Here is a 23,904-nt window from a genome sequence, read left to right as displayed (position 1 = left end):
AACATAATGAGACACCTATAAGTCCTGTATGCATTCTGGCCCTCTGATCAGGAGGAGAGAGACAGATGGACACACTCTGTTGATTGTGACAGTATAACAAGATAGGGCATTTTGGTTTAGGGTTACAGGAGAAATCATTCTACTCACCACTTGAGGAAATGAACCCTCTTATTTCCCTGAAGCACGACAAATCCAAACGGGGTGAAGGCAAGAAAGGCTGGATTTCCAGATACATCCTGTCAGAAACAGAATAAAGTGTTTTACATAACGGCACCATACAATACTCGATATACCTGTATCAAATACACACACGCACTGAACATACTACATAACTGTATATGCTGCTATTTGTTTTAGAAAGTTGTTATCCGTTCTACCAAGAGAGACCTCAAAGCTCAAGTAGAGGGAAAAAAAAGGGTCTTTAAATGAAAATGTCTTAAACTGAAGCAGCAGTGTGTGAGAATTGGCCACCTTGCATGGATGAGGATCCACACCATATGTCTCCAGCATCTGGGCTTTCTGGAGGAAGTTCAGCTCTGATGTTTCAGGTGTCTGGCCACTGAGAGAGAGCACCAACAAATATGGCATCAATGTCTGATTAAGATACTTAACATCAATACAGCCAGGTCTATGAAACGAACAAGTAAAGGTAAAACGCCTGAATAATATTAACAGTGACAAAACTCTTCCCCTTACACAGAGGATTGATCACCAGACTGAGCTAGCAGATGCTGAATAGACCACAGAGATCTGGATACATAGCCAGACATGCAGATAGTGTGTCAACCGTCCTAGATGCCTTTACAAATGAACATTTAATCAAGCACCAACCATTCAACATCCAATAGCAATGGAGTAATGTGAGTATCAGCCTGACCTCCAGCACAATCAATGGAAAAAACACATCAAGATATGCCTGCGACCCTTAGGCTTGAATTACTGATACACTAAAAAAATCGAAATAGGCACCTGCCTCAGCATTCCAAGGATATTTTCCACAGCCAGGCATGTTGGACAGGTGTTTTGTTGGTGGTGAGACGTGAACAACCCACTAGAGTGCAGCAGAGGATCTTATCTATAATTATCTTACAGCTCCTATATCTACGAACCTGACTACACTCATTTGGGTGCAGTCACATCCTCCATGCTTTCCACAGTATAAAGTATGTTCCATGGCCATGACCAGTTCACGGGATTCCAAAAGGGTTCTTCGGCTGTCCCCATAGGATAACCCGTTTTGGTTCCAGGTAGAACCCTTTTGGGTTCCATGTAGAACACTCTGTGGAAAGGGTTCTACATGGAACCCAAAAGAGTTCGACCTGGAAACAAAAAGGTTCTACCTACAACCAAAAAGGGTTCTTCAAAGGGTTTGCCTATGGGGACAGCCAAAGAAACCTTTTTAGGTTCTAGATACTGAAGCACCTTTTTTCAGTGTAGACAAAGCACTCAGTAATAGCAACAAACATTAAAGAACCTTCAAATCACCTCTGAGCTAAAGTGAAAATGTCTGATCCATGTTTCAATGTATTTTCATTTCTATAGAGCACATTATCTCATACTAATTATGGTTAAAACAAAGGAGAGGGAGGATACATAGCTCATTCATTATGGCTAAACCATTATCCATGCGGCCTCAATCACATGACCTTCAGAGTCCTGAGGGAGAGCGTGAAGGATCAGTGTGGTAAGTGTCTGTCACAGCCTGTGTATCATCATGAAGAAACCCTCAGTGATGCTTAATCTGCTAACCTGTGTATCATCATGAAGAAACCCTCAGCGATGCTTAATCTGCTAACCTGTGTATCATCATGAAGAAACCCTCAGCGATGCTTAATCTGCTAACCTGTGTATCATCATGAAGAAACCCTCAGCGATGCTTAATCTGCTAACCTGTGTATCATCATGAAGAAACCCTCAGCGATGCTTAATCTGCTAACCTGTGTATCAGCGATGCTTAATCTGCTAACCTGTGTATCATCATGAAGAAACCCTCAGCGATGCTTAATCTGCTAACCTGTGTATCAGCGATGCTTAATCTGCTAACCTGTGTATCATCATGAAGAAAACCACAGCGATGCTTAATCTGCTAACCTGTGTATCATCATGAAGAAACCCTCAGTGATGCTTAATCTCCTAACCTGCTGGCAGAGAAAGTGATGTGTGTGTGTGTTTGTGTGTGTTTGTGTGTGTGCGTTGTGTGCACACTACCTTATCCTACTTCATTAGGTGTAATGCATTGCACTCCCTACCAGATCATTAGTACACTAATGACTGTTCTAATGAAAGGTAGTACTAATTTGTGTGCTCAAGACAATTCCACCATCTCAACTCTGTTTTCTACAAAAGCCTTAAATAACAAAGGGCCATTAGCCAGTCTATCTGCCTGTTTCTGCTAGTTGCAAGCTTTAGAAGATTTTCCATTTGATGAAACAAATGTTTGAGAAAAGGGTGAAGGAACTAGTCTCCAAGACGATAACAATTGCAGCGCTTTGAGATTTATTTTAAATGAATAGCGCTATAAAAGTTGAATCACTTGTAAGTGCTTTGAGTTGTCTTATAGGTTGAATGTTGTGTGTATGCATGAACGTGCATGTGTGAGTGGTTGAGAGAGACCCAGGAACAGTGGATTGGTCCTTACATCAATTCTGTCTTGTGTATATCTGAGATTCGTCTCTCCAGCTTCTCTGAATGTTTTGGAAAAAACTGGAATTTAGAGCTGTATCCTTCAGGATGTTTCCCAGGGTCATAGTCCCCAATCTCAGCTGGAACACAGAGATAGAAAAATATTCATGAAATTATATACCATTTCACAGCACCACACTCTAACCCTACATGGTTACATACAGTATATACGGTAATATGTCTAATATCCACATCATTCCATGTGTTGGTTCACACCTGTGTTGTATGTCAGCAGAGCTCTGAAATGACAGAGTTGCTGTTGTTTATTTGTGACTTCATGCAGCACTGAAGTCCCTGACAATTATTTCCCCCAGCGAGCAAGGACGAGAAGGTGACCAGGCAGCACATCTTTAATTCAGCAGCAGCCCTTCCTCCTGAACAGAGCAAGGGCACCTGCCAAGGGACCTGATACTGCACTTTCTGCAGACTTTGGCTCGCTCCCTGTACCCCTCAAATATGTTTTTAGAGGGTCTACTACGTGTGAGCTCCATGCTTACATGAGAATGCTGTTCATTGACTACATCTCAGCATTCAACACCATTGACACTGAGCTCAAGGCATGAACCCCACCCTCTGCAAATGAATCCAAGACTTGCTGACAGGTAGGCCGCAGGTTTTTTATTTCTTTATTTTTTAACCTTTATTTAACTAGGCAAGTCAGTTAAGAACAAATTCTTATTTACAATGACGGCCTAGGAACAGTGGATTAATTGCCTTGTTCAGGGGCAGAACATCAGATTTTTACCTTGTCAGCTCAGGGATTCGATCCACCAACCTTTCGGTTACTGGCCCAACACTCTAACCACTAGGCTACCTGCCACCCCTGGTAGTGAGGTTAGGCAACAACACCTCCGCCACGCTGACCCTCAAAACGGGGCCCCCCAGGGGTGTGTGGTCAGCCCCCTACTGCACTCCCTGTACACCCACAACTGCGTGGCCGCCCATAACTCCAACACCATCATTAAGTTTAACGATGACACACTGGTGGTGGGCCTGACGTTGACTGCGATGAAACAGCCTACAGGGAGGAGGTTCGAGCCCTGTCAAGTGGTTCCAGGAAAACAGCCTCTCCCTCAATGTCAGCAAAACAAAGGAGCTGATCGTGGACTACAGGAAACGGAGGGGGAGGATCAAAAACATCAAGTTCATTGGCGTAGACATCACAGAAGACCTGACATGGTCCAATCACACCAACCACCGTTGTAAGGAAGGCGCAACAGTGCCTCTTCAACCTCAGGCGACTGAAGAAATTCGGCATGGGCCCACGGGTCCTCAAGAAGTTCAACAGTTACACCATCGAGAGCATCTTGACCGGCTGCATCACCACCTGGTACGGCAACTGCACCACCTTCAACCAGAATGCTCTACAGAGGGTGGTGAGGACGGCCCAATGCCCTGCAGGACATCTACTCCAGAGGGTGTCGGAGGAAGGCCCGAAAGATAATCAAGGACTTCAGTCGCCGAGCCACAGACTGTTCACTCGGTTACCATCTGGCAAGCGGTATCAGAGCATTGGGTCTCGGACCAACAGGCTCTGACAGCTACTACCACCAGGCTATTCGACTGGTGAACAGCTAACCCTAGATGTCTTCCTGCATAGACCTGCACCTTAGAGACTATTTGCACCTTAGAGATTATTTCCACTGACTACCCACACATCCAAACCTTACACACAAACGTACACCCAAACATACACTCAGAACACACACACATAGACATGTATATACTATTTATTCTACTGCGTGACCAAGTCACTACCCACTTTATATTTGTAAATACAGTGTAATACATTCCATTATTACTATGCGTACTACCTCTCCTATTACTTCTATTAATAGTTATTTTGGACTTGACTATTTCTATTGCTGTAAATGTAATTGAATAATGTACTGCATTGTTGAGGGAGCAAGCACATAAGCATTTCATTGCACCTGCTGTAAACTGTGTACGTGACGAATACAATTTGCTTTGATTTTAAACAGCTAACGATAGTGCTGATAGCAAGATGCCTGATAATCATGTTGAAGACCTTATAACCTAGCAACCTCATGTTTATGCATTCAAAGCATTGATCTTACTTATCATCCGTCCCATCTTTCTTTGTCAGCTATGGTTTGACAGTGTAAATTAGTATGGAGGTGCACATGTTGTCTGCATGAAATTCTAATTTCATGCTTTTTAGTATACAGTAGAGATCAGTCAATACGGAGGTAAGAAACCCACAGGACATATAATTTGCGTTACAAACTGATTACACTACAATCCAGGATTGTTTTTCCTGGCTGGTATTTATCTCGATGGTGGGGTGACTGGCAGGTCCTGTCACTGTACCTTGCAGGATGAAGGCAGCCAGCATGGCAGCATCCGATGTCTTACACAGGAGGCGGCCGTGGTACAGATCTCTCTTGATCTGCAGGAAGACTAAATATCTGGAACCAGAACAGAGAGGGGAAAGGTCAGAGGTCATGAAACTCAGTCACACGTCTACTTTAATGAGATTCATCAATATTACAGACGTATTTTTAGATCTACTGCAAAACAACTACATGGCAAGACATCCCCAGTGACAAACTCAAAATAATGTTGATTTCAGATTCCCTTGGGTGCTTTGAATAAAAAATTATAGATTTTGCACAAAATGTGCTTTCTGTTTCTGGGGAAAGGATGTTTAAATTAGTTTTGGGGACAGGGTTTGGTAGGGAAGGTCCTGAGGCAAACTGCTGCTATTGTCGACTGACTGTGTTTCTGTTCAAGCCTACAGATTAGAACCCAGATGGGACCAGGGCCTCCCAGAACACAGCAGCACTGTCTGCCAGATACACCAGCTGCACTGGCTTCGGACTGAGACTAACACCTGGAACAATGCAGCTACACTGGCTGCAGACTAAGACTAACACCTGGAACAATGCAGGTGTTAGCAATGGTTTATGTACAGGTTTGCCCATTTAAAGATTCTGAAAGTGAATGTAACACGTGAAAGAAATGGTTTAATGGATCATTTGGAGAGACAACCAAATGGACCCCAGATTCCCCTGACACCAACTTGACAGAACCAACACCAGAATAAGTCCAGGAGAACCCATGTGAATGCAAAAAGACACGTTTGCTCGGCTGTAACTTTGTAATCTAGACCAGCTCCACAACAGTTAATAGCATATCACTTAAGGAGCATTATGTGTTAAAAAAACAACCTTCCATTCTCTCTCTGGGTGATACCATTAAATCACCGATGCTGTACCCTGACAATTTTCTGCCCTACATTTATTTTGTCTTTTTATCTGCCTTTCACACTTCTGCTGTCGGTAGATTTGTTGAAGGACAGCCGTGAATTGAAATGAATATTTTACCCATCCCTATCCTCTTCCCTCATTGTGTGGTCTAACCATTGTGCTATATATTATACAGTATCCTTTCAGCATTTGATTAACAAGGAAACAACATTGAAAAAGACATGTCATTGATTTGTATCATTTACCCTCCTTTTACCGTTCCTCTCCCTGACCTCCAACTAGATGAGGTGGTCTATCCCTCCCTGCCACTCTCATAATCTCTCTCTCTATCTCTCTTTTCCTCAGCCTTCACTCCCCTTCTCCCCTCCCTCTCCCACTCCATCAGAACCTCTCACCCATACATAATCCACACAATTCATTATCTGCACTCAGCATTCTATGTTCATTTCATCACACCCAAGTGAATGAATCCCTAGACAGTAATGAATATGAGATGTCAAACACCTCATATGAATCAGGCTAGGTGTGTATGCCTCCTTTCAACACATACACAAACATTGTAATAGACATAATCAAACACACGTACCGATACACAGACAATAGAAACACACTCATACTCAATTGCACATGTGCAGTGCATTCAGAAATTATTCAGACCCTTCACTATTTCCACATTTTGTTACGTTACAGCCTTATTCTAAAATTTATGAAATAAAACATTTTCCTCATCAATCTACACACAATACCACTTAAGGACAAAACGACTCGAAATTGAGCTCAGGTGCATCCTGTTTTCATTGATCATCCTTGAGATGTTTCTACAACTTGATTGGAGTCCACGTGTGGTAAATTCAATTGATTGGACATGATTTGGAAAGGCACACACTTGTCTATACAAGGTCCCACAGTTGACAGTGCATGCCAGAGCAAAAACCAAGGAATTGTCCATAGAACTCCGAGACAGGATTGTGTCGAGGCACAGATCTGGGGAAGGGTACCAAAAAAAGGTCCAGCATTGAAGGTCCCCAAGAACACAGTGGCCTCCATCATTCTTAAATGGAAGAAGTTTGGAACCACCAAGACTCTTCCTACAGCTGGCCGCCCGGCCAAACTGAGCAATCAGGGGAGAAGGGCCTTGGTAAAGGAGGTGACCAAGAACCCAATGGTCACTCTGACAGAGCTCCAGAGTTCCTCTGTGGAGATGGGAAAACCTTCCAGAAGGACAACCATCTCTGCAGCATTCCACCAATCAGGCCTTTATGGTAAAGTGGCCAGGCGGAAGCCACTCAGTAAAAGGCACATGACAGCCCGCTTAGAGTTTGCCAAAAGGCACCTAAATGACTCTCAGACCATGAGAAACAAGATTCTCTGCTCTGATGAAACCAAGATTGAACTCTTTGACCTGAATGCCAACCGTCACGTCTGGAGGAAACCTGTCACCATCCCTACGGTGAAGCATTGTGGTGGCAGCATCACGCTGTGGGGATGTTTTTCAGCGGTAGGGACTGGGAGACTAGTCAGGGTTAAGGAAAAGATGAACGGAGCAAAATACAGAGAGATCCTTGATGAAAACCTGCTCCAGAGCGCTCAGGACCTCAGACTGGGGCGAAGGTTCACCTTCAAACAGGACAACGACCCTAAGCACACAGCCAAGACAATACAGGAGTGGCTTCGGGACAAGTGTCTGAATGTCCTTGAGTGCCCAGCCATAGCCCGGACTTGAACCTGATCGAACATCTCTGGAGAGACCTGAAAATAGCTGTGCAGCGACGCTCCTCATCCAACCTGACAGAGATTGAGAGGATCTGCAGAGAAGAATGGAGAAACTCCACAAATACAGGTGTGCCAAGCTTGTAGCATCATACCCAAGAAGACTCGAGGCTGTAATCGCTGCCAGAGGTGCTTCAACAAAGTACTGAGTAAAGGATCTGAAAACTTATGGCAATGTGATATTTCCATTTGTTTTATTATATAAAAATGTTGTAAAAATGTCCAAAAACCTTTTTTTACTTTGCCATTATGGGGTATTGTGGGTAGATTGATGAGGAAAAAAACAATTGAATCAATTTTAAAATAAGGCTGTAATGTAACAAAATGTGGAAAAAGTGAAGGGGTACTTTCCGAATGCACTGTACTTGCTTCTTTGATGTCATCATCAGGAGGTAGAAATCAGAGCGTATCAGAGGGTGTTTAAAGGCCCTATTGAGGGCACAGAGAGGCTTTTCTGGGTGACCTCATTGCAGACTGCACAGGAGATGAGGGAGTCAGGCGAAGAACTGTGCAAAAATGATTCCAATCTGAGCTAGCTGGGGGCTAATCATGTATCATTTAGAGGAGTCTGCTAGCCGTCACTGACCCTCAGTCCGCCTCCTTCCCTGCCTTCCCTCAACAGCCAGCAAGTCAGCCGGCCAGAGAGACCAACGGAGAGCACAGCCCAGCTACACAGCCTCCCAATTTAGCTGAAATTTCTGAGAACAGGCTCGCCCGCCAGCTTACTTAGGAAGGCTTTTTATGTACATCTCAACTTTACTTCAAACTGCAGTCTCTTTTTAATATTTATCGCACTATTTTAGACACAAAGTGCTCAGAATTGTTTTATTATGGAGGCCCTTCAATAATGACTAGAAAAACTAAAAATATTGTATGTGCATTCAGCAGGCAAACACTTCTGGAGGAAAAGAAAAGTATGAAAAAAGGTGATAAGCAGAGGGTGCTTTGAAACTGCTTTTGAAAAGGCAAAAGTTATTAAAAGATTTTATACACAAAGCCATGGCTGCTCTACCTTACTTATTTTTTATACTAGAGCAGTGGTTCCCAAACTTTTTATAGTCCCGTACCCCTTCAAACATTCAACCTCCAGCTTCATACCCCCTCTAGCACCAGGGTCAGCGCACACTCAAATGTTTTTTTTGTTGCCATCATTGTAAGCTACATGATAAATGTATTAAACATAAGAATGAGTGTGAGTTTTTGTCACAACCCGGCTCGTGGGAAGTGACAAAGAGCTCTTATAGGACCAGGGCACAAATAATAATATAATAATAATCAATAATTTTGCTCTTTATTCAGCCATCTTAAATAAAACCTTATTTGTTCATCAAAAATGGTGAATAATTCACCACAGATTAATGAGAAGGGTGTGCTTGAAAGGATGCACATAACTCTGCAATGTTGGGTTGTATTGGAGAGAGTCTCAGTCTTAAATCATTTTCCACACAGTCTGTGCCTGTATTTAGTTTTCATGCTAGTGAGGGCCGAGAATCCACTCTCACATAGGTACGTGGTTGCAAAGGGCATCAGTGTCTTAACAGCGCGATTTGCCAAGGCAGGATACTCTGAGCGCAGCCCTGTCCATAAATCAGGCAGTGGTTTCTGATTAAATTATATTTTCACAGAACCGCTTGTTGCAATTTCGATGAGACTTTCTTGTTCAGATATGTGGACTGAAGTGGACTGGAGGCAGGGCATGAAAGGGATAACGAATCCAGTTGTTTGTGTCATCCTTTTCTGGAAAGTACCTGCGTAATTGCACACCCAACTCACTCAGGTGCATCGCTATATCACATTTCACATTGTCTGTAAGCTTGAGTTCATTTGCACACAAAAAATCATACAATGATGGAAAGACCTGTGTGTTGTCCTTGTTAATGCAGACAGAAAAGAGCTAAAACTTCTTAATCATAGCCTCAATTTTGTCCCGCACATTGAATATAGTAGCGGAGAGTCCCTGTAATCCTAGATTCAGATCATTCAGGCGAGAAAAAACATCACCCAGATAGGCCAGTCGTGTGAGAAACTCATCATCATGCAAGCAGTCAGACAAGTGAAAATGATGGTCAGTAAAGAAAACTTTAAGCTTGTCTCCCCATATAAAAAAAACATGTCAATACTTTTCCCCTTGATAACCAGCGCACTTCTGTATGTTTTAAAAGCGTTACATGTTCGCTACCCATATCATTGTATAATGCAATAGTTTTTTGTGCCTTTCCCCCAGCATTGTCCCAGCCATATCCATGGCAGCAGGAAGAATTAAGTCCTCCACAATAGTATGGGGCTTGCTTGTCCTAGCCACTCGGTAGCTCCCCATATAAGATGCTTCTAGCTCCTTCTTATTCATGGTATCTGTTGCTTTTATAAATGTCTTACTACTCGAAAGTCGTCTTTATTCTCGCTCCAAAAACTCCCGTGGCTTATTTTCAAATTGTCATGTTTCGTTTCTAAATGTCTGTGCAAGAGTGAAGGTTTCCTGCGAGAGAGTAACGGTTAATGTGATTGGATGTTAATTATTTGACAAGGCTACCTGTACTTGACATTGTGTTGTTATTTCGCTGAACACTAGATGGTTTCATTTTATTTTTGGCAGTGAAACGTACCCCAGCTTGGGAATACCTGTACTAGAGGAACCCAGAGTGGTGGCTGGGGGAGTGGTTGTTGGCATTTCTTTACTTTGCTGAGGATCACAAAAATCCTACCTGGTGATTTCCTCTTTGAGAGCAGCGGGATCAGGAGGGTAAAACTTGACTCTGAGACACATGGTGAACGGAGGCTGGGCTGGGGGACAAAGGCTTGAGTCAGCAATGGAGAACAAAATAGTCAGGAACATTTCATGGTCAGAGTTAAAATGATTAACTGAAAAAATGCTCTAAAAGCACCACCTTGCAAAAGTGTTCTAACAGTGCTAACATGAATTGATGAAACCATTTCGGTTAACATATTAGCATTTCAAATGGCTACTCAATTTAAACAGAACCCATTAATTAAGCAATCTTTGAAGGTGGCACTGAAAAACGATTACCATAAATGAAAATGATTTTCGATCTTTACTTCCTATCATAGCACAGTATACAGTAGATTAGGTTAACGGAATCTCACTTAAACTCTGTATCCACAATTAGCAAGACACAGTTCATGATGATTTGCAAAGACAAGAGAGTGGGTGAGAGACCTTAGTGTGGATTATCTTCTGCTAGGATTTATTTGAGTTTTTTTGAGGGACAGTTCATCTTTTCTGTCCATACTCACAGTCAAATGGAGAATCTTGATCTGTTGAAATCATAATACAGTAACTTCCTACCATCTGTATTCAAATGCACAATCATTACATTTACATTTTAGCAGACACTCTTAGCCAGAGCCATGTACAGGAGAAATTAGGGTTAAGTGCCTTGCTCAAGGGCTCATGACAGATTTGTCACCTAGCTGGTTGAGGGATTTGAACCAGCAACCTTTTGGTTACTGGCCCAACACTCTTAACCATTAGGCTACCTGCCACCCATTAGTCAAGTTACATAATGTGTCATTAGAGACCCCATGGTGATGATAACTACAATTGCTCAATTGGCAGAATGATCATAGCATGAACAGGAAGACACTCGAAATACTTACATTTCATCTGCTTGGCAATACACTTTGTGACCTCCAACCAATGCTGCATCAACAACAAAAAAGACACATGATCAAAGTGTGACAAAAGTGAAACGTCTGTCAATCCTGCATCTACCGCCTTAACTACAGCTGAGCTGAGCTGTTACTCCTGACGCCATACTCAAATCACTCCATATCACTCTACAAAAGCTAGCAGGTTAAATGCAATAGACAGGAATGACCGTTCATCTAAAGATGTGTGAAAGCCTGTGTCATGTCATGTCAGCTTCGGATCTAAAACACACCAACATCATTCATGCTATCAAGTCCTGATTTGTATCATTAAATCAACATCATGCTGAAGCAAATTGAAGAGTAAAGGCCCATACAGATAACCTCTTTGTCTATAAATGACAGTAATGGATGTTGTATCAGATGAGACAGACAGACAGACAGACAGACAGACAGACAGACAGACAGACACAGACAGACAGACAGACAGACAGACAGACACAGACAGACAGACAGACAGACAGACAGACAGACAGACAGACAGACAGACTGCGGCAGTACTCTCTAGGCTCAGTGCTGAAGGTAACTCTGGTTCTGCCAGTATATCAGGCCTTGGTTTATCCCCCTGTCTTCTGGGAACATTAACTCCATCAAGCCCCTCTCCTCATTGTAAATGCAGGATCAGCAGGACCTGTGTCTTGTCTCTGTGGCTAAAACACACGCTCTGAGCACATGTTAATTCTTCATGAATCAAGCAGTGCAGCTACAAGCTATTTCTGAGAGAATATAATAACCTTTAGTGCTCTGCTGCTGCTGCTGGAATGAGTGTCGCTCTAATATGGTGTGTTATGAAAGAAAGAAAATAACATACATCTTCAATCTGGCCCTGTATCTCTTTCAACCGTCACCTCTACTGCAGTATGCTTCATGCAGCACACGGACACACACACGCACGCACGCACGCAAGCACTCACACACACACCCGCTGTTTGTCTGGGTCCACATATCTGATGCCAAAGTAGTCCTTCTCCAGTAGGTTCAGGTGGTGGCAGATGAGGTCGAACAGATACTGTCCTTTTGCATCCCGCTGCAAGACAAGGAGAAAACAATAACATGAGGAACTGACAGAAAACACAAGAGCACTACAAACTACTGTAAGCAGGCAATTTCGAGGAAATACCCCCACTTAAAGGACATAAGTGGGCTGGCCCAGGGACTCAACTCCATTAGGACATGAGGGAGAACCTTTGCCAAAGTTTGAGTGTGAGACTAAGGGCAAAGAGGGAGGTCATTTACTGATATATAAATGTGCTTCATATTTCCCAGAACCTGTGGAAATATCTAGGATTTATACAATATTTATACAATACAGTCTAACCCAGCCACCACAGCCATCTGCTGAGTCTGGGCCAGAAACCCTCCATAGCTGAGAAAAAATGAGAGAGTGGATTAAGTGTGCTGAGATCTGGCTGGGTTAGACTGATGAACTGTGACCCTCCCTTGCTTGCGTGTGGGCACGCTGCCCTATGAGCAGCAGTCTGGCACACCACACAGTGGCACAGAGGACTGGACGCAGTGGGCACACTCCTCCACTGACTCTCTACTGCACATCTGATGCCCCCGTCGGTCTCCTATATTCTGCACAGCCACAGGTGCAATTCCTATGGACTAACCCAGCCTCCCTATTGAGTCCAGACCCTCTACACTGAGTTTAATGCAAATGTTTCTTCTCCCTAAAATTACTGTACCTCTAGGCCTGTACATTTAGACAGACAAATGGTGTGTTACAGCACCTCCGCTTATATTCTAAGCTTTAATGAAGGTTAACCAAGTATCACACAGTTTAGGTATGATGATTGGTCAAACCCATAATACACTATATACAGTATATTATGCTGAGAAAAATTGCATATGATTTAAAGGCATTAATTAAGGTCCTGGGTTTAAACTAAGCTAACATATGTACCGTAATTTCCGGACTATTAAGCGCACCTGAATATAAGACGCACCCACTGAATACAGTTTTTTTTTTTTTTGAACATAAATAAGCCGCACATGTCTATAAGCCGCAGGTGCCTACCGGTACATTGAAACAAATGAACTTTACACAGGCTTTAACGAAATACGGCTTGTAACAAAAATAAATAGGCTTTAACGAAACACGGCTTGTAACAAAAATAAATAGGCTTTAGCGAAACACGGCTTGTAACAAAAACAAAAAAATTAGCAGTAAACAGTAGCCTACCAAGAAAGTCATTGCTCCAGACCAAGCTCCCGTGCAGCAGCTCTAATTCCTTTTCCAACAGCCAGATCAATCGCCTTCAACTTGAAAGCTGCATCATTTCTCCGTGTCTTTGCCATGATGAGGGTGACAAAATGACTACTGTAATCAGAATGATGGGAAGTTTGAGCGCGCTCGATTTAATCTAAACAGTAAACAAAAAAGTTGTTTGACCTTAACCCGTTCGGCAATTTCATTGGTCTAATGAAAGCTTCATGCCGCCAAAAAACTGAGCACGTCACAGAATGTTTTTATTTATTTATTTATTTGAAAGCGGGAAAAATCCATATATTAGCCGCGTCATTGTTTAAGCCGCGAGGTTCAAAGCGTGGGAAAAAAGTAGCGGCTTATAGTCCGGAAATTACGGTAATTGTTTTCCGATGGTCATACCAACCAACATTTTTGCTTTTTGATTTAGTTTTAGGACCCCTGTAAGTATCCCCCCAATAAATTGAATTTGGCCTTACTGCTATTGGCCCATAGAAACGCATTGAATAACATATTCATACATGACAAAAGACAGTAAAAAAATACATAAAAAGGAAGTATGCTTTGATGTGCCTGTCCTATATCTGAGAGATATGAGAAAGCTCATGAAATTATGATGTTTTTTTACCCATATTGAACACTTTTTTGGCACTAAAGTACTTCCAGACTGAGTGTACAAAATATTAGGAACACCTGCTCTTTCCATGACAAAGACTGACCAGGTGAATCCAGGTGAAAGCTATGATCCCTTATTGATGTCACTTGTTAAATCCACTTCAATCAGTGTAGATGAGGGGGAGGAGACGGGTTAAAGAAATATTTTTAAGCCTTGAGAGAATTGAGACATGGATTGTTTATGTGTGCCATTCAACATGGGGGACAAAATATTTAAGTGCCTTTGAACAGGGTATGGTAGTATGTGCCAGACACACCGGTTTGAGTGTGTCAAGAACGGCAACGCTGCTGTGTTTTTCACACTCAACAGTTTCCCGTGTGTATCAAGAATGGTCCACCACCCAAAGGACATCCAGCCAACTTGATACAATTATGGGAAACATCGGAGTCAACATGGCCTAGCATCCCTGTGGAACGCTTTTGACACCTTATAGAGTCCATGCCTGACAAATTGAGACTGTTCTAAGGGCAAAAGGGGGTGCAACTCAATATTAGGAAGGTGTTCCTAATGTTTTGTACACTCAGTGTATATAATTCCATTCATTTTTTTAACTGGTCCCGGGCTACCTTAAGATGAGTCTTGTGAGGCAGCATGTACGTGTTCGTAAGAGTCTCACCTTTCGATGATGGGGTCATATTACTGTGTAGCCCAAACTGTTCGGACGCCTCAGATAGAAGTTTGCAGATCGGCGGTACCTACTTCAGACAAGGCCCGTGACGCTTGTGAGGGTCGTAGAGACAAACGGAGAACACAATCGTGCTCGTGAGAGTCTCATCTTTCCATAAAGGGGTCATATTAGCATTAGTAGCCAAAACCGTTCAGGTAGCTCTGCCACCTTCCACCGCAGATGCGGAAAGCCAACATCGGCGGATGCGGTGGATTGAGCCCATGCAAAACAACATATATCTCTAGATTAAACAGATGGATTTTTGATTATGCTAATTAGATTTCCACGGGGGCGCGGGCATCGACTCTAGTTAAGAGGAGATCAAAGAGAAGGCAAGGCAGAGAAGGAGAGGATAGAAGAGGAGGGGAGACTCTGCCCACCTGCACCAGCACCAGTTTTCCCCTTCCTCTCTCACACACCACTGAAAGACCTATCAGGCTCCCAGCTCTGATTACTATTTAAAATGTCACTCAAATCAACATGTTTTCCATAATAATATCCACCCTCTCTGAATTATTCCAGAAAGATAAGTTATGTGAATTTTCAGCAAACATTGCACACCACCATAATAAGTTGTTACCCTCTGGTGGAGCTTAAGGCATTTGTAAGGGCTGCTGGTATTAGCAGAAGCACAAACCAGGGGTGATTACAGCTCATTGGAACAGGGTGGTGATCCATCCGGCAGGCAGGCAACTAATACATCTCTCTACCTAGCCTACAACCTGGGAGTTATATAGTGCAGACTCAGTCAGGCTGTCAGCTTAACACTGTGTCTGTTAGTCAGCTAACTAGAATAATGTACTGAAACTGGGTGGACTAGGATTCTGATACACTGGCACCCCTCACAGATTACTGTGCAACATCAGGAAACGACAGACTAAATTATTACAATTATTACAATATCCTGAATCAGTACCAATGTAAAAAGTCACCTTCAAAGCAATGCTATAAAAGAAAAGAAATGCAATGTGAATGATCTGTTTATCGCTCAGTGCCATTGCATTTTAATAGCTGAAAAGGATACATGCAGGTGCTGAAGTTGTGCCTTCTAGGCATGACATGTGTGACATATTAAGAGGATTGCATCTCCCAGTCTTACTAATAACTGGGATGTGGATGAAGAGGTGATACATCAGTGCCAGGGAGAGAACACAGATTAATGATCGCTCCACTGCTCTGCCTCTCCTTCTCCCTCCCCATGCCAGGGACAAACAGGCCTCACGTGCCACCTCCCTCCATCCCCACTGGCTCACTCGGGGCCGTTTAATGGAGCTTAGTAATGCGGTCAGTCAACACACATGCTCCTCACAATCAAACTCATATAAGCTCATAAGTCTTCATGCAAACTTTTAAAGGAACACGCTTCAAGGTCAAGCATACGTATCATGCGTATCATGCGCCAGATGAATCTGTCACGCTCCTATTGATACCATGTCAGCCAATGAGGACTGCAGTCAGAGCTCTGCATGCCTATTTTTGGTAGTCTGACAGACGGGGAGCAGTCGACCTTAAACGCATACGATTGAAGCATGCAAAGCACAATGTGATGTGTGGGTGAACAGCAGAGGATTCCCTAAATGAGCTCCTGACACAGAGCGGGCTGAGGTCTGCTGAGAATAAGACACTGGCCATGCGTGGGTAACATGCTGCTGTTGGCCTGGACACCACCTGATGGCTGCTGCTGCTGCTGGATCTCACTGGATCTCTCCAGTCCAGAGGACAAGAAGACATGTCCCTCCCCCTCACCATCAAGAACAGTTTGACCCTTGAGCTGTGAGTGAAGGTCACCTCAGGCCAGGCTAGACCAGGGCAGTGGGCTGCTAGAGTCAGCCTCAGTCACTCTCTATGTCCTCATTGGGCCTGTGATGGCAGAGGAAGTGTCTCTTTGATCAGTAATCTCCTCAACGTCATTACTCAGGCTCCAGCTAACACACTTCATTAAGAGAGAGCCCTGTCAGAGAAGGTTTACCGGGTGCCTGCCGTGACTCTCCGGCCAAATATCAGTGCGAGCAAGCGCTGCTAACAGTCTGACCTTTCTCACAGTAAGACTTAGGGCTTGCGGACCTCCATGGGCGATCGTCACTGTCACTTCTAGACCTCTCCCTGACATCCAACTCAACCCGACATGCCTGCTTACTCGCCCCGGGCAGAAATTGAAGCGCAAAGGGGCAATGCATTGCGCAAGGACACACACACGCTTATCAATTATGCATATTACATCCTTATAAAATAGGTATTGGACACAGATCCCTCAATAAGATCAATCACAGTCTCTCACTCTGAGTATTGACACAATATCCCATCATAATAAAACATTCTTGTTCGCCTTGCATTTAGAATTAAACTTTGTTTATTCAACTTGAATAAGTTGTATTTAAAAAAAGCTGTAAATAGACAATACACATTGTTCTGAGATGCACCGGCCTCAAAAACCACCACTGGGCAGAAATCCCCGCCAAGGCGAGCCAATGACAAAGCAAAAAAGTCTGGAAGACAGTGATGTATATGGGCAAACGGTGACGCATTGAGTCAGACAGGAAGCCTGGCTTTTTTTTCAGACAGCAAGTGTGTTAGTATTCCATAACACTCCTCTATCCCTCTCTCGCTCCTTCTCCTGTCTCCCTCCCTGAGTCATCTCTCTACCCCACACAAAGCCTAGCTGCATTATCCCCCTCCAACAGGCTCTGTAATTATAGGATCTGTGACGGTCTGGCGGGAAAAAAGGATCTAATGAATGATACTGGTGAATTCTTAATTAAAACTAATGCAGCGTCTCTTCAGCTGAGTTGGTCATGGATTGTTAAAGGGTATAGACCAAACTGCCAATCCCCTGGTCTGACCATTAACTAACCAAATCAAATAGCATCTCCGATAAAGACATTGGTTTGTTCGTGTGAACAGGGATTCAGTGATTGTTGAGGTGGCAGTAGCATCTGGTGTGAAAACCTATGCATTCTGTTACCCCTAGTGAAATTTTACAGTTGGTGTGAAAACCTATGCATTCTGTTACCCCTAGTGAAATTTTACAGTTGGTGTGAAAACCTATGCATTCTGTTACCCCTAGTGAAATTTTACAGTTGGTGTGAAAACCTATGCATTCTGTTACCCCTAGTGAAATTTTACAGTTGAGAACACTTTTATAAAAAAGGGTAACAAAAGTTTTTTTTGGCCGTCCTCATAGGAGAACCCTTTGAAGAACACTTTTTGGTTCCAGGTAGAACCCTTTTGAGTTTCATGTAGAACCCTCTGTGGAAAGGGAAAGAACCCAAAAAGATTCTACCTGGAACCAAAAAGTGTTCTTCAAAGGGTTCTCCTATGAGGACGGCCAGAAAAACCTTTTAGGTTCTAGATAGCACTTTTTTTCTAAGAGTGTATGAAGGCCTCTTTCCACACATCCTGTAAACAGACTGCATCCTCTGCCATCAAATCCAAAGGATGATTCATAATAGTGATTGGGGGGGAAATAAATACAGTTGCATATCGGGATATTACTTTTGAAGTTATATCGTATCATTTTGACAATATCGCAATATTATGTTTGCGCTAGTTGGCTGCACCAAAACTCCAGTATTTTTCATTATATATCTTCTTTTTAAACAGGGAGCCAATTTGTTTTCAGACCTTTTATTTTCATGACTGATCAAAACTAATTTTCTCATGGCTCTCTCTTGTCCCTCTGCAGCAGACATATGGTGAGCAATATGTTTGTAACACCGAATCGCATAACAATCACAATATCGAATCGCAATACATATCTTATCGGCACCTAAGTATCGTGATAATATCGTATCGTGAGGTCACTTGCAATTTCCAGCCCTAATTCAACATAAATCATAAAAACATTTGGCTAAACCTGTGGCAAAATGCCTGTCCTGTACTAATACTACCGTACGCATAAGTAGTAGCACAGCCATGAAAAGGTGGGGTAATTCTATTAAATGTCATACTGCTTCACAAGCGTTTTCCTCTCCTGCGTTCTCTCTGTTAGCTGCAGTCTTAATTTTGTCATTAAACTGTAATTTACTGAACAATAGCTCATCCTGGAGGTAATGCTGCGCCAACAATAGCACATCTTCCATGCAATGCCATAACGTGTTACCTAAATGGTTGGGCTGCTTTAACTGGCAAAACAACCCCAGTCTCCATAATGTCTGTGTGTCCAAACAGACAGCTAGAGCTCCTGCAGAGTATAAGGCTTCACAGGACACAAAGTTGATGGAACTCTAGCCAGATATTTGAATGGAGCAGACTTATACGTACAGTATGCTCAATGGCAAAAAGACTGACCAGCAAAATAATCCCCAGTCTTAAAACAGCATCATTGCTACCCTATTTCCTAAGGGTCCCCTTGAGTACAATGCCCACTTTCCTTTCAGATGAATCATTCAAATGGGCTCTATGTCAACCTTGCAACACAGAACATTAATAAAAGACAGTTTCATTTCATAGAGAGGGGGAGGGAAACACAATGCTGTTGGCTCTTGTGTGACTGGTGCGTGTGTGTGTGTATGTGTGTTTGTGTGTGTGTGGTTTAAAGCACAGAGAGGACCTGGAGTGGTAAATCCCTGGGGTAATTCCTCTGGTTTCATTAATAGATTACTTTCCTTAGCATCAGGGCCCGGGGTGTGTGAGTGAAAGAATTGTTAATGTAGCACACTCAGCCTGTGTGAGGTTCAAGCTCAGGTTCTGCTGCCACAGCATCACAGCCTGGGGCCTGGGACCCAGAGCACACCAACGCATGCACACACGGCAACTCATCCACAACCCATTACATACAGTACACACAATACCTCTGCTTCAAACGGAAAATCAACAATCAAGTTCTTAAGCCTTTCCAAGTAACAATTAGAGAACGATTAACGATCACCCAGCAAACCTATTCGTTCTTTTAAACAGAGAACATAACATCAGACGGTTGTAAAGAGCAAATCTTTATGATGTAGATTTGTTAAAATCATTCTTAAGCACTCAAGACATTTATCAAGCACTTAAGCTTTATTGACCCCAGAGAGTGTCCTTCAGATATCTGCAGTGTTCTGCGGTAATGGGAATGTAAGTCAAAGGGATACAAAGCACATTCTCCACTCAGCCACTTCACACTTCCCCATAGCTTCACCTGCTAGGTTCATACTGTATGGTGGTGAATAGGGTTGCAAAATTCCGGGAACTTTCAATAAATTCCCTGGTTTTCCCAAAATCCCAGTTGGAGGTTTCTAGAATAAGCAGAAAATCCGGAATCCTGCAACCAGGATTTCTGTTGGAGGGAATTTATTGAAAATGCCATGAATTTTGCAACCCTAGTGGTGAACATTGGGAACGAGGCCATTGGCTTCCTCTAAACCTTTCACCTGCACTGGGCTGGTGCTGCTCATCTCTCCCAGTTAAAACCCCGACCACATAGTCTCCATCACACACTGGTCCCAATAGGAGAGGAGGCTAGGATGCCGGGGTTAGATGGGGATAAGCTGAACTGACATTTTGGGACCTGGGAGACGATGGTAGAATCTGCGGCTCAGACACAGTAGCTAATTAAAACTTTAGAGTCTATGATGACTCAAACAGGATAAAATCACACAGGAAGTGCTTAGTCCCCTACTGTAATCCCTGTTCACCCATGACTGTGTGGCCGCACACAACTCCAACACCATCATCAAGTTTGCTGATGACACGAAGATGGTAGGCCTGATCACGTACTGCGATGAGACAGCCTATAGGATGAAGGCTAGAAACTTAGCAGTGTGGTGCCATGACAACAACCTCTCCCTCAATGTCAGTAAGACCAAGGAGCTGATTGAGGACTACAGGAGAAAGAGGGGAGAGCACGCCCCCATCCAGTAGTGGAGTGAATCAAGCGGTTCAAGTTCCTTGGCGTCCACATAACTAAGGACTTAACATGGTCCACACACACCCGCACAGTTGTGAAGAGGGCACGACAGCGCCTCTTCCCTCTCAGGAGGCTGTAAAGATTTGGCATTTGCCCTCAGATCCTCATTGGACCTCGTATCCCCTCACGGGGGCCGAGCTCCCTGCCATCCAGGACTTCTATATCAGGCGGTGTCAGAGGAAAGCCCTAAAAATGGCCTCAGACTCCAGCCACCAAAGCCAAAGACTGTTGACTATGCTACCGTCCGGCAAACAGTACCAGAGCATCGGCTCTCGGACCAAAAGGCTCCTAGACAGCTTCTACCCCTAAGCCATAAGACCACTAAATAGCCATAAGACTACTAAATAGTTAATTCATTGGTTACCCTATCTGCACTGACCCTATCTTGCACTGACTCTATGCACAGTATTAACACACTATAGTCACGCACACACTACACTGACATTCTCACACAAAACCCACATAAATCCACATACACTACATACGCACACACACACACATAACATACAAACGCATAGCAACACAACACAAACACACATACAGAAAAAAGGGTTCCAAAAGGGAGGGATAGAGTTCTACCAAGAACCGTTTTGATCAGAATAACCCTTTTTTGGAAGACAAGGGTTCTTTGTAAGGCAAATGGTTCTACATATACCCTTTAACATCCTAAGAACTGTTTTTAAAAGTAAGGGTTCTTTGATTATTCTTTGGAAGGCAAGAAGGATTATTTGGAAGGCAAGAAGGGTTCTCGATAGAACCATATATAATATTTCCCAGCATGGTCTATTGCAGGGAGATTTTCAGAATTGTTTGTTTAACAATAATATCTGTGTTTTTGCATGTACTGTACATTGATTGGTTGATTAATTTTATGCAACACAAAGATAAATAACATAACGTTTTGTAACCTAATCCAATCTGTTAGTAATTGGATGAATTGCTGTTCCAGTTTAGATGATTGAGGTAGTCTCAGTATTCAATCTTCCCTACCCTGGCAGTCATTCTGAATACAGGTTGCGGGTGATTAACAAGTCCACTTGTTGGATATCCTAACTCTGGCTGGATTCCAATAGGAATTACACATCACTTTGCAAGGCATCATAATGTAATTTGCAGGCCTGATATGACCTGTAAACCAGGAGATTCCTAACATCACTGTGTTTGGAGATAACTAGGCTCTCAAAGAAAGCCTTATGATATACCCTGAGTATACAAAACATTAGGAACACCTTCCTAATATTGAGTTGCATCCCCGTTTGCCCTAAGAACAGCCTCAATTTGTCAGGGCATGGACTCTACAAGGTGTTGAAAGCGTTCCACAGGGATGCTGGCCCATGTTGACTCCAATACTTTACTTGACACAGGTGTGTCAAGTTAGCTGGATGTCCTTTGGGTGGTGGACCATTCTTGACTGTTGAGTGTGAAAAACCCAGCAACATTGCAGTTCTTGACACACTCAAACCGGTATGCCTGGCATCTACTACCATACCCCGTTCAAAGGCACTTAAACCTCTGAATGGCACACATAAACAATCCATGTCTCAACTCTCTCAAGGCTTAAAAATCCTTCTTTAACCTGTCTCCTCCCCTTCATCTACACTGATTGAAGTGGATTTAACAAGTGACATCAATACGGGATCACAGCTTTCACCTGGATTCACCTGGTCAGCCTGGCGTGGAAAGAGCAGGTGTTCTTAATGTTTTGTGCACTCAGTGTATGTAAAGTATTGTCATAAATAATTACATTTTAAAGGCTAATAAAGCTGAAGGAACCGTTCATAGAGGGTTTAGGAAGAACCCTTCAAAGATAAAATGGCTATTGGTCGAACCATATACGGGGGTTATTTGAAGAACCCTACATCAGCAAAGGTGTCTACCCAGCACCAAATAGCGTTCCCCTATGGGGACAAACCAAAGTACCCTGTATGATTCTATGTAGTGCCTTTTTGTGTGTGTACACACACACACTTTTACACTCATCATATGGTGCTGCTACTCTGTTCTGTATTTTACTCTTATTATTATCTATCCTGATGCCTAGTCACTTTACCCTGCCTTTATGTTCATATCTATACCTCGTACCCCTGCACATTGATCTGGTACTGGAACTCCATTTACCAGAAGATACCGACCCTGCCGTTACACTTGTTTACACTGAGCTGTACTGGGGTTGGAACCCAATCATGGTTACATTAAGACACCGTGGAGCTAACGTACCTCAAACTAGCAGTCTTCTCAATGGAGCAGTTTGGATAAAGGTTACATTTGGAGAACAGTGCGTTATCCCATCCTTGTATTCCGACCTATATATCGCACCGGCTCTACGGTGTCTTAATGTAACCATGATTGAATTCCGACCCCAGTGCAGCTCAGTGTAAACAAGCGTAACGGTAGCGTCAATATCTTCTGGCAAGTACTCCCTGTATATCGTTTCATTCTTGAGTATTTAATTACTCTTGTGCTACATTTTTTTTTTTATTATAATATTTTAACTGCATCGTTGGAAATGACTTGTAAGCAATCGTTTTACAGTAAAGTCTACTACACCCAATGTATTCAGTGCATGTGACAAATACAGTTTAATTTGAATTGACCTATCAGAGCTCACTGTGAAATGCTTGCTTATAAGCCTTTCCCAACAATACAGAGTTGAAACATCTCCTTAGTGTGACTGGAGTGTGCAAGAAGTACAGGATGCCAGAGCAGAACTGTTAGCAGGTCAGTGTAAGGAACCACAGTGAGTGGCAGAATGACTTAAGTGTGATCAGCCTGAATACTAAATACTATTCACACTCTGATCACTCATGGTAACATGCTAAACAGACAGGCAGACATCAGCATATACCCATGCCTCATGCCTGTACACATAAACAGAAAAATACAAGTTACATCTAAGAAATGCAGATATCCTAGTGTTAAATTCCATCTGTCAATACTCACATAGAATTTAAATTCCAAAACCTGTAATTTCCTGTTACCAGGGCTCTGTGTTTGTCACTGTGCCTACATGTACATGAACCTCCAGAAAGCTGTTGCGTGTTGAGAGAGTTGTATTGTCCAGGAACTAGTTCCTGCAGCCTCCTAGTAGCCAGGGTTCCCACCAGCAGCATAATGCTCTGC

General features: G+C 43.1%; 1 protein-coding gene across 3 annotated transcripts in view; it reads right to left on the bottom strand.

The window, feature by feature from the left end:
* Positions 1-23,904, bottom strand: part of LOC115152009 (FERM domain-containing protein 5) — a 113,285-nt gene that overhangs the window by 11,386 nt on the left and 77,995 nt on the right. For 2 of the 3 annotated variants that reach the window (XM_029696441.1, XM_029696442.1), the window contains exons 2-9: positions 12,271-12,375; positions 11,298-11,340; positions 10,935-10,955; positions 10,385-10,463; positions 5,014-5,111; positions 2,639-2,762; positions 472-559; positions 148-236 (exon numbers count right to left, since the gene is read on the bottom strand). In XM_029696441.1, the coding sequence (XP_029552301.1) occupies positions 148-236; positions 472-559; positions 2,639-2,762; positions 5,014-5,111; positions 10,385-10,463; positions 10,935-10,955; positions 11,298-11,340; positions 12,271-12,375 (647 nt within the window). The remainder of the gene's footprint in view (positions 1-147; positions 237-471; positions 560-2,638; positions 2,763-5,013; positions 5,112-10,384; positions 10,464-10,934; positions 10,956-11,297; positions 11,341-12,270; positions 12,376-23,904) is intronic. The other variant, XM_029696444.1, reaches the window with a different exon arrangement.

The sequence above is a fragment of the Salmo trutta genome, chromosome 17, assembly GCF_901001165.1.
Source record: "Salmo trutta chromosome 17, fSalTru1.1, whole genome shotgun sequence".
Classification (NCBI taxonomy): Eukaryota; Metazoa; Chordata; class Actinopteri; order Salmoniformes; family Salmonidae; genus Salmo; species Salmo trutta.
The sequence above is the reverse complement of the archived record's forward strand: the minus strand, read 5'-3'. Positions and strand labels throughout refer to the sequence as shown.